The 12,042-nt window shown below is 38.7% G+C and overlaps 1 protein-coding gene across 1 annotated transcript in view; it reads left to right on the top strand.

Moving 5' to 3' along the window:
* Positions 1-1,320: 1,320 nt before the first annotated feature.
* Positions 1,321-12,042, top strand: part of MLIP (muscular LMNA interacting protein) — a 296,550-nt gene continuing 285,828 nt past the window's right edge. Inside the window, exon 1 of the mRNA XM_007460798.1 lies at positions 1,321-1,490. Within this exon, the coding sequence (XP_007460860.1) occupies positions 1,428-1,490 (63 nt within the window). The 5' untranslated portion in view covers positions 1,321-1,427. The remainder of the gene's footprint in view (positions 1,491-12,042) is intronic.

Raw genomic sequence — 12,042 nt, 5'->3', positions numbered from 1 at the left:
TTCCCTAGAGAGATTTTGGAAGTTCCCTTCACATAAAATTTCAACTCTTGCCTTGATTTTGACATATACCAATCTTGCCTGCTATTCAGCCTATAAGACTTCATTGCAAACGTATTAGGACAACATGTGTGATTCCCTTTCTGGAACTCAGAGGTGAGCCAAAGAGGGAAGCCCCTTTGGCCCATGGGTCTGATAGACCATTTCTGAATTCTCATCCTGAAGCAGGGCTAGCTAGGTTTATTTCTACTAAATGTTTCACTTCTGGAATCCTCAGCCCTTCCATCCTGGCGCAGAGTAAGCTCTAGAGCAACGCTGCCTGGCAATAGAGAACCAGCTGTAATCACGCTAAAGGACAGAGCCTCATAACTCATTTCCTAAAATGTTTCCTAAAAGTGGAGGAAAAACCAATAGGAAATTTGAGATACGATCACAAACAGTTGTGAAAATGATGTTTGAAAAGGCTGAGAGACTAGGCTACTGTAGAGATCAGTCTTAGCTTACTCTGAAAGCCATTTTTATATTTTATTGCCATTCGCATATGTAGTTTGCTGCTGCTGCAAAAAAAAAAAACAAGAAAAAACCCTGGAGAGTTAATTACCATCATGCCACACAGTTAATTTTCTTTCAAGCATGTAACACTTTCTAAAGAATTCTGAGAACATTTGTTCCATTGGAGAAATGAATTTCATCTTCTCTGTCATAACTTTGTTCCCAGTAGAAAAGCCAGGATAATGAAGAAAAAATCAGTTTTGTGAAGGAAAACACTTTCCTTTCATAAAGTTTCTAAATATCATTTGCCCACTTTTCATGGAATAAAACTGACACCCATTGAATATATGTGTTGTGTGTCTGAATAGTTTTAATTAGTTATCCTTTGAACTTCCCTTTAAGTGACTTTTTAAAGTTTTGAGCTACAAAATAATGCATAAATGTCTAGACTACTGGGACCCAAACTGGAATTTGGAAGAATGGGACTGGCTGATTCATATTTGCTATATGACCATCACATTTGTCCTTTTAAAATTGATTTATTAGGCCCACATTCTAGAGTATATTTTATTGTGCTGCAATGGCTACTAATGGATTCTTTGATAGTGGCTTTTTGTCACAGACATCTTTCTTGACTCAGGTAACCTAACGTGTTGGGATATTCTACTGTTGGAGAGTTTGCTTTTACATCAAGTGACATTTATCATTATCTAAGGCCAGCTGCCTGACTTCTCTTCAGTGCTCTGTTTATGGGGTTTGAACATCTATAAATGGAAACACTAGCTAACCAGAAATTATCGCCAGGGCTTTCTGATAGTGTCCTGGGCTCTCACAAGTTGGAATGTCCTGCAATATCTAACACGTAAGCACGTCACATCGTTTTCTAGACGGAATCGGAATCTCACTTTTTCTGTCTCTCTGTCTCATTCTCTTTCAACATGGAATTCGAAAAGCATGAAAAAGGAAGCTTATTAAACCAGAATTTAGAGGAGAAACTGACGGTAAGACTGGTGAGATTTCGCAAACACAGCTTTATGATGTGACTGATGGAGTCAAAATCAGCTGTCATAGTTTGGAAAAGTTGTACCAGGTAGCCTATGTTTCCATGTTTTTCTGGTCAACAACCTTGAAATGAATGAATTTCAAGGGCTTTACTGAAAACAATGTAATAAAATTATCAATGCGTTGTCATGACCAGAATGTGGGCAAATTTGATTTAGTTAATGATGTGGTTTATCTCCATTTTTAAAACCAGAATCCACTTATTTTGAGCCCTTGTTGTGATTGTCTCAATGCTGGGAGATTATTGTCTTTACTGATATGAGGTTTAACGAATGTTCAAAGCCCAGTTCCTCTCAGAGATACCAGGAATATGTGTCAGGGGAAATATAAGAATTATGGACTGTTTTAATGTTTTATGGAATAAGTTAATGATCTTCTGGTGTAAGGATGAAGTTCACTCTTTAAAAAGTTTTTAGTTTTGGGCTGTAAAAGTTGTAAAAGTAGCTTTACCTTGATGTTAAGAAATTCAATGTCAATGAACATAGTGGTCACTTCTATTTGCTCAAACGTAAAATATACTGTAACCTAGAGTAGAATGTATTGTTCACGGTCCACCTGATGAGTATAGGAGGCTAATTATGTTTGTAAAGTTACTGTGGCTTCAGAGTTAATGTTAGAACAGGGCCGGCTAATTTTAAAAGCAGTGCAAGGAGCAAAAAGTAAAACCATATTGGGTTTAAGACCGTGGCTTCTTAAACTTGTGAGACTGCATCATTGTGGATTTCTGACGTTCAGATGTATGCACTAGTAGTGATATTCTTGAAAGATAGAAAGAAGAACTATGCCGGGTTGAAAACTCTTAAGGTGTATTAGAATTTCAAGGTCTTGAAGAAATACATTGGATAAGATACAACCTTTTCTTAAAGGATTTGGGTCATTTTGAATATCGACTGTGGACCTCTATTCTAGGTGGTTGTTTAAACATGTCATGGCCATAGACTACTTTGCTTTTTGACTGTTTTGAAAAGCCATGTATTATTGTAGAACTAACCAGGGGTTTTGAGTCAGAGAGATCTGCTGCAAATTCTCACTCCATAACTTCTAAGTGTAGGACACTGGGATTTTGTTTAAGCTATTTGAGTCTCAGTTAACTTACTTGTTGATGGGGAGCAGTAATACCTAATTTGAAGGCTGTCATGAGCATTAAAAACTATAATGTATGTGAAGTCCCTCAGCTGAGACTGATGTTTTCAAACTGTTTCTGGCCTGACTTACTTAGCAAGTACATACCCAGGGTTTGTTTATATAGAAAGAGAAAGCTGAAATTGCATTTCAAAGTAAAGGGAAAACTCAGATATGTTAACCATAATGGCTTAGTGGTTATAAAACCTTGATGGAACCAGATAGAGGGTAAATAAAACACGAATAAGAGTTGCTATGAATTAGCATGAAATTTGACCCAGAGCTCCCTGGCAATCTCTTACAGGAAGTTTTGCACATAAACATAGTGGATATGGGGCACGTGAACAAAAGTGAAAATGATCTCTTGGTGTATAAAAATTTCACTGCCTGGGAGGTCACACATTCTGCATGCCGGACTCTACCTGGAACACATCTATGAATCTAGAAGTGAGCAAAATCCTCTCCTTAGAGGGAGGAGCTGCCACAGAGTTCATGGACTTTACTCTGGAGGGGAAGCCTAGGTCTGGCCTCTGATTAATTTCCAGAAGACTGGAGGAAAATCTGGGGCCAATCAAAAGGCAGCAGAATATCCAATCTGTACTGAGCAGAAGCTATTCTCAGGGAGGGAGGCAACACAGTAAATAAAGTTCAGTACTTGGGGAAGTTACCTGTACAGATAAATAGATAAATAATAAGTAAATAATAAATAAGTAAAATTCAGGCCAGAATTTCTGACTACTCTCTGAACTCTTTCTTTTAGATTATTAAACGGGTCAACAAAGAATTTCACTTACATTGATCTTCGACTGAAATTTCTTAATGAAAAGGAACAATTCATGTATTAACATAGTAAAAATGGTCATGCACTTCAGGGCCTTCTGACATCATAATGGTTTCTTTCTCTAAAAGATGATAAGAACAAATAGATCTCACACATAAGTCCAATAATTTCTATCACATTAGTATAATATATCTCAAGAGACAATTCTATCTCCCAAGCAATAAATGTTCAGTATCACAAAAATAATGATAATGAGAAGGGTATTGCATCCAACTCATTTTATATTGATGCTTGTTAGAAGCAAATTAACATAGTAGTCAGTTGCTGAATATCATCAATATTGCTTTTTTGAGTAAAAGTAACTCTCTGAGATTGAGAAAGAAATTTGTCATCTGACAGTTTTTTTAAACAGGATGTATCTAACATAAGAAGCTAAAAACTTGTATTTTAAATAAAATTTTATCTTTAATATTTAAAAATTTTTTGACTTATTTTAAATTTGAGGGTGAAAGACTTATCTGATGCCATGCAGATTTCCTTAGAATCTCACAAAAAGCATTCTTCTCAATTTTAGGAAAAGAGAATCCTGCACTTTTAAATACAATGAAAGAGAAAAGACACTGAAGAAAAAACTATGGGTAAAATATAAAAACACAAAGTATACATTTAAAAATTCTGTGGTAATTCAGTGAAGGGTAGCACTTTAAGGTTATTTTAGTTATCAATTCATAGGTTCATTAATACAAAATAATTAATTATTTTCTAAGAAGAAATCTGTTAGCAAATAAAACACGGAACTGCTGTTTTGGTTATAATTCCTGTTGTTATTAACTGATGACAAGTTTGAGTTTTGTTTGGAGCATCTTCAGAGATGCAACCTAATGTCTATTAGGTAGGATTGTCTTCAGAAATAAACAAAAAAGAGGCTTTCAGATCAATACACATTCCTGAATGCCTAGTTGGAACAAGACAGGTACTAAGGGCTGCAGCAGAACATGCATGATAAAGAAAGTCTTGGCCATCAAGGAGATTATTGTTTTGATTATTTTTTAGTAGATTATAAAAGAATAATGGTAAGTTTTAGTAGCTTAGACATATTCTAAGTGTACAAAACAAAAACATTCTAAATTATTTTTTCTCACGTAGACTAGGGGCAGCAAGATTATAATTACCCATCAGAATGTCTTAGCAATGGGAACAATTGTAAAGCATTTTATGCAGTAACATATTTCATTTCATTATAAATGTCTACTGTTGGAGGAGGTCATGGGGAGGACATGACCTCTGGTTGACCCAAGAGCAGGACCCGGGCAGTGGAAGTCTCCTCACCCCTCCCCTGTCCTTAGAATGTGCATTCTGCCCAGAGTTCCCACCGTGGGAGCTGTTCCAAGGATGCAGCCTTGAGAGGAACGTGATGCTGAGACCAGCTGGGTGGTACCATCTGACTGAACCCAGTTACGACCTCTCTATAAACTCTCAAGGTTCTGGCAAGCGAGCCAGGGGATCCACTCCTCTTGCTGATGCCCGAGACAAGCCTGGTATATAAGTTCCCTGCTTATTAAACCTGCTACCCACCACTCTGGAGTGTCTGCCTCTTCTCCAGTCTCTCCTTGCCCTACCTGCATGGGGACCAATTTCAAATTTCACCCAGCAAGCTCCCAAGGCTTCAAACCAACATCTATGTATCTATTTTTCTAACTGTATCTAACTAGGGTCCCTGCTAACAGGTACTCAGTAGGTGCTGACGTACCTGAAAAAAAAAGTGTATACTGCTGATGTTTTTGGTGAGTTATCTAGAGATTATTTTCAGTATAGCTTGAGTGTTGTTTCTGATCTATACATAATTCCAGACAAGATAGCATCACATAATACAATAAGTGGTAGATTTAGGGTTGTAATTCTCTGGAGGTAAGGCACTGAATCTCTCTATCTTTACATCATAATTGATTGCCTTAGATCCTTAATAAACTAATTTTGGTGATGACCAGAATGAAGGGAAATGAAAACAAATGAATGAACAATGTGACATCTCCTTTTCTTTGACATTTGATTATTTATTTTGAAAACTTCCATTTCTTTGCATTTGTAAGAGTGGATCAATGACTCTTGCTATGTTCTGGATTTTACTGAGAAAGTTGCCTTGGATGTCCTTTGTGTCTGATCATTTTGATGGTAGAGGATGTGAGTTAATTTGTTCCCAAACCTTAACTCCCCCATGCTGCTGGCTCATTTGTTTTTATGGGTGGCACCATCATGGAGCTTGGTAGGCATTTGGGCATCTCTAAAAATACTGCTGGTCTCTCGGGCATGTCTGTGGTGCCTACTATGCATTCTATACCCCTATTTGGCACCCCTACCAAGATAGTCCATTCGTCATCAGTATATTTTGAATTCACTATTCCCTTTTCTCCAGAGAGGGCCAGAGCTCTGTAATAAGCTGACATCCAGCATACTCTGTGGAAATAATTATTTTCAAAAAACAGATGGGCGGTAATGAACACGATTTTATAGTAAATGCCTCAATAAGCATCCCTCGACTGGAAGGCAAACAGGAAACTCAGAACTAGGGTTCTCTGAATTTCTGAGCTCAGTGTCACTTCTGAATTTTTAGTAGGGTCAGTTATGTTGTTCCCATGACTTATGGGGATAGGAACTCTCTGAGAACTCAGTAAAGGGGATACAGGCTTGATCAGTCTGTACCAGGTATTCAGGAGTTCATTGATTAAGACATGCTCTCCAAAGCACTGAAACAGCCCTCAAGCATTATGAGTAGTAAGAAGAGTCTGGCTTCACCCTGGCTGAAGATGCATAGTTGCAAAGAGTAACCATGAATCCTGATCATTTGGCAGATCAAAGTGAAAAACTAAATAATGGCTCTTAAAGCACTCTTTCATAAGAAATAATCCCACTCTAACCTCTCTCTGTCCTCCTCTGCATAGAGTTAGTAATAAATGTTTAAAAATTCCTGAAGAATATGTAGCATGAAATAAAAAAAGGAGGGAAGAGACGAGATGCCACGATGGTGGTGGATCACAGGAATCAATGGGAAATACACTAAGCAGTGGGAATAGAGTCTTAATGGGCATCATTGCAGAGTGAGGTGAGACTGGGAAAATGATGAGGGTAGGAGAGAGCATGCAGGTGTTCTGAGGACCATCCTACCATATATATGAAAATTGGAACAGAGAACCTATGCCTCTGTGTGTGTGTGTGTGTGTGTGTGTGTGTGTGTGCGTGTGTGAGTGTGTGTGTGTGATTGTATGGTGCTGAAGACTTCTTATTCCAAAGAAGAGGGCTTCTTTCCTCTTCCTAAGTGCCATCTGGTGTGGTGAAAAGCATGTTGTATTTGAGTCTAGGACCAGTATTGGTGGGAAAGTTGTTTGTGTGGCTTTTGACAAATCACTTAACCTTTGGTGTCCTTATTTACAAGGTGAGAGGCTGGGTTGGATTTTCCAAGATTGCTACTCTGTCTAAAACTTTATGAGTCTGTAGAAAAATACCCTTTGGCTGTGTGCTGATTAAATCCTTGCCATACCAAACAATGCCTCTTTATACAAACATTGAAATAGTTTATATTTTTATGTCGTCACTGACGGAACATAAAATGTAAAATAGAAGTCCTTGTGATTAGATTAAACCTTCCTTGCAGTAGGAAGTTCACAGTTCAGTAGTCACGAATTGAATTGCATATATTTTCGATGTTTTCACTGAGAAGTGAGAAATGACAAAGATTTGAGAAGATTTGAGGACTGAATCATGGAGGAAAATTATGGAATAGATGGAGAAAGAAGCATGTAAATGCCTCAATATTAATATTGAGATATTATCGAAATAAGGCGTTCTATTTTCTTACGATATAACATAAAATAAAGTGGACACTTTATTTTCATCGGGAATAGCAATTTAGAAAATATGAGCTCTGTGTTTAAAATGTTATTTCTAAGATGGTTTGTTTAAGGCGTATTCATTCCCTTTTGTAGTTCTCGCTGCTCCCTGCAATGTGCCTGACACAGATAACTTGGTCCCTTTGCAACTCTAATTTTAGTCTCTTTTGCAACTCTAATTTTAGTCCCTTTTGCATCACTGAGGCTGGGGAAAAAGTAGATTGCACACGAATGGCAAAATCCTAGTCACCCTTATGATTTTTCTTTTCCCTTGAAGAAAAAAATGAGGGCTGTGCCTGTTAGAACCCAGGGCGGGGAGGTGAAGAATAAAGTGAAACTGAAGAGGATCCAGATTTATACCTTATGGTTCACACGAAGTTCTCGAAGCCATCCAGTCTTTTGAAAACCACTGCTAATTAAAGCAGTGTCTGCTGATAATGTAAGTCTGAGATGCACTGTTTGAATGGATCTTTTGCTAGAGCTCTGTGTGATGGTGAGTAACGGAAGAGGGATGGATGACAGGCTTTAACCGAGCTGTGATTTCACAGTGACATTTATAATACCCTGTACGTGTGGTGAGATAGTTTCTAGGTTCTCATTGTGGGAAGTACAGTGACTTACCTAGCCAGTTCTGTTCTGAGTATGGCTCCCCCCAGGAAATGACAAATAGACTGCTGTATTAGTGATGGAATTATATTTGAGAGCCATGGGCTTTATTTTGCTATCTGATCTTCATAAAAATAAGGAGATGATTTTTTAAAATGGCAAGAGAATGTCTGTGGTTTAACTGCTGGTTTCTCTCTTTTATTTATAACCTATTTTTCTCAAGGGTCCTTTCATCAATTTCCTTTTCAGTTAGTGAGCGTTTCCTTGCATAGGTAGCTTCTGGGGAAGACATCACCCTAGATTGTTCCCCGAAACAAGCTGGATGTCAGGATGTAGCCATTCAGAGACCACTTTATGCTTTTAAATACTGACTTGACGACATTTATTTTTGGAGCAGATGAGAGAGCCCATAGGATTGCTTTCCTGAACCTGGTATAATTTCCTGGGATATCACGTCGTCATGGGGAAGCTGAATGAGAAAAAGTCAGCATGAATTAATAAGCTTATCACAGGGAGTGGGGAGCTCGTTTAGAAAGTGTGAAGGAAATATGGAAAATCAAGTGTTTCCATTTCTGTTTTGTTTTTCCAGTGGACCTCAGCTTTCAATCTGGGAATTCCTGTATGTTTTCTTGTTCTATTTGCTTATCCTTATTTATTCATTCATTCATTCATCCAGCCTGGGAGTCCTCTGCATGTAGCTTGCCGCCCACGTGGCTGCCCGTACTCCTTTGCAGGGGGTGTGGAAGGAGAAGGGGGGGGTGGGTCTAAGAGACCTCCAATGAATTCTCTCCTTTGCAAATCTACTACAGTCATGCCCTGTGGAATTTGCCTTCCTTGACTCTTGTGCCTCCAGGGTTTGGAAAGGCATCTTTTAAGGGTCCCTTCCGGGCTGCAGCTCTGCTTCATAGAGCAATACACCTCCATCTCCTTTTTATCTTCTAGAAATTTACAATATGGTTTTTCATGCTGATTCCCCTCCCATGCCAGATCTCTTATTGTTGTGGGTTTATTCTTTTAAATTCCTTTCCTCTCCTTTTAATGAGGTGCAGGGAAGGATGTGAGGGAAACTCCTGGGTTCCATCAGCCATCTTGAACCAGAAGACCCTTGACTTATTTTTAAAGCTCTTCCTCAATGCTTTGTGTTGGAAAATCTTTTCAATAGGTAGGGAGTGTTGGAAACATCCTGATTCTTCATTGAGAGAGAGGCATTATGTAGAAGTGTTGTATAAGCTATGGTACATGGCATGCCAAGAAATATTCTGAGCATATAACTAAAAGAATTATGCTGTTTCTAAAAGTTTGAAAATTGAAAATTACGAAAGTTATAGTTCTGACCCTTCTTCTTTGTGCCATAGTGATCGTGATGGTTAAATTCAGGGACTCTGTGGTGAGGACTTTTGTGTGTTCAACCTATGTCAACCTATGTCAGCTTCAGCTTCCTTATCTGTAAAATGGGATGTGACTTGCCTCCCAGGGCTGTTATATGGACTGGAAATAAGGACATTTTGGAAAAGCACTTGCACACAAGAAGCCTTCAATACACAAGAGCCATTAGACAAATGAGAATTGCAGTGGGGTATAACTTACTTCTTGCATCTGGAGAAGAAACCCTGGACTTGTGCTTGGGATTTGTCCTCTGCAGAGGGAATGTGATTTCAAACCAGAGGCAATGCTGAGGAAGTGTGCCATCATCAAAACTCTAAGTTTTAATTTTGTCTGTTCCGGAAGGATGACAAAGTTTCAAAAGTAAGAGCATTTTAAAAACCTGGCGCCCATTCTGAAAGACATTATGGTTTTGTCTCAGCAGAGGATAATTACATTACATTAATGTAAGTACTATGTAGGGATAGAACAAATGGCTAAATTGTGAGGTACAAATAATTAGGACATACCTAATACAATTAATAAAAAACATACCAATGACTGCTAGACTTATCAAGGTGGGATGTTTGTAGGAGGGGAAGAATAGAGGTAAATAGGAAGGCATTGTAGTGCGTGTGTGTGTAGAATGTTTAAAAGAAGAACAGAAATATGGTTAACAGTGCTGTTTGGTTGAAAAAAGTTTTAAATCCAGAAACTATTTATTCTGTTCAGGAGATCATAAGTTATGTCTCTCACCTTCATCTGGCATTTTTCTTCCTTGTACATAATGTATCTTCCTGGGAAACCAACACCACCAATGGTTCATTTATTTTTTTATTTAAGAATTTTTCTATAAAACATATAGTTCCTATACTACAAGTAGGACTTATATTGGTACAACTTTTCTGGAACATAAAATGTATCAAGGCTTTAAGTGCTTATGTAGCTACTGGCCAGGTAATTTTACTCTAGGAATTCTTTGAAGCAAAGAGATATACAAATATTAGTTATAATAATGTTTATTACAATGTTGTTTTGTAAAAGTGAAAATAATGGACACATTAGGGAAATTAGTTACTAATCTATGATAACTTCATATGAGGAAATTTAAGGGCAGTGGTATAGTGGACAATACACTCCATCTCTTCCCTACAAAAATTCAGATATTATACAGTGTGGAATGAACGAGTCTTTTATGGACCCTCCAAATTGGCAGAACATTAGCATGCAATCAGTGAATATATTTGTGTAGCACATCTCTTAATAGTCTAAACAAAGACAACAGTACTGTGTATTGAACTATATTTTTCAGTTTTACTGAAATTTCAAATAGCTCAGAGTGATTTGTTTTTAATAATAACCTCACATTTTTTTTTTTTTTTTGCGGTGTGCGGGCCTCTCACTGTTGTGGCTTCTCCTGTTGCGGAGCACAGGCTCCGGACGTGCAGGCCCAGCGGCCATGGCTCACGGGCCCAGCCGCTCCGCGGCATGTGGGATCCTCCCAGACCGGGGCACGAACCCGCGTCCCCTGCATTGACAGGCGGACTCTCAACCACTGCGCCACCAGGGAAGCCCTAACCTCACATTTTAATGATTCTGCTGAACTGATGAGATTGAATCAGAGAAGAACGCAAGGTAAACTGATATCTGGTGCACTATTCTTCACCTGAAAGCAGATTTGTAGACATCTGGGTGAGCTTTCATCTTTTGGTCAAACAGCCTTGGGCCACCAGCAGACTGAAAACCCCTCAAGGTCAGGAACTTGATGATCCGGGCACCGAGGGCTGTGCCTGATATATACCCAATAAACCTCAGTTCAACTGCACAGGTGTGACTTTTACATCTGTCTGTGTGTGGGTGTGCAATGTACTTTGACTTCAGAAGTAGCAGGGATCACAGACTAAGCCTACACTGAATTCATCCTAAGATTCAGCCATGTCTGGAGAGCTGGTAGCTTGGCATTTTCAAAGGACTGTTTTTAAGAGACACTGAAAAGCTTCCCAGTGAAAGACTTATCCCCAAGTCCTCGGGGAAAAGACAGATGAGATTCTTATGGTTTCGTTCATAGAATATAAGGGACCCTGAGTATGGCAGGTGGCCTCCCCTCTGGTTGACCTCCAACTTGACCTCAGCAGTTTTGCTTGTGAGTAAAAATGGACAGAGTTGTCTTCCATGAAGTCTTTGAGCAGTGTAGAAAGCACTAAATGCCAGTGTTGCTTGGTGCTGGCAGCTTCGGCAAAGGCATCAGCATCCTCAACGCAGAGCCCTGGACACCTTGGTGTGGCCGTTGGCAGGCAGTGATGGCATTGGTGGCAGAATTGTAGATTTTAGCACTGGTCACAGCATTGCCAGAGTGTGACAATAGGCCAGCATGTGACAGGAGGGAAGTGGCAGACTCCAAATGTGAACTAAAGCACTAGTTAGTTGGAGCAATGAAAGAATGACAGAGGCATGGAACTTTCTCAGAGTGGGTAGAAATATAGCCACAGTGATACGATTTTTAATACCATTTAAAATAATTAATTGGACTTCATTTTTGCTCCAAGAACAGGTTGTGTTTACAATTCCCTTGTGAAAATTAAGTACTATGAAAAATGGCGATTAATTAGATATTTTCAGATGCCAGGAACCTCTACCACTGGCAGTTATGTTTAACGAGATGCTTAGGATGTCAATAAAATCTGCACTACCCTTTGAGGATTACTATGTTTACTTTTTTTTTTTTTTTTTTTTTTT

The sequence above is a fragment of the Lipotes vexillifer genome, unplaced genomic scaffold (assembly GCF_000442215.2).
Source record: "Lipotes vexillifer unplaced genomic scaffold, Lipotes_vexillifer_v1.1 scaffold921, whole genome shotgun sequence".
In the NCBI taxonomy this organism is placed as follows: Eukaryota; Metazoa; Chordata; class Mammalia; order Artiodactyla; family Lipotidae; genus Lipotes; species Lipotes vexillifer.
This window is presented reverse-complemented; position numbering and strand designations above follow the sequence as displayed.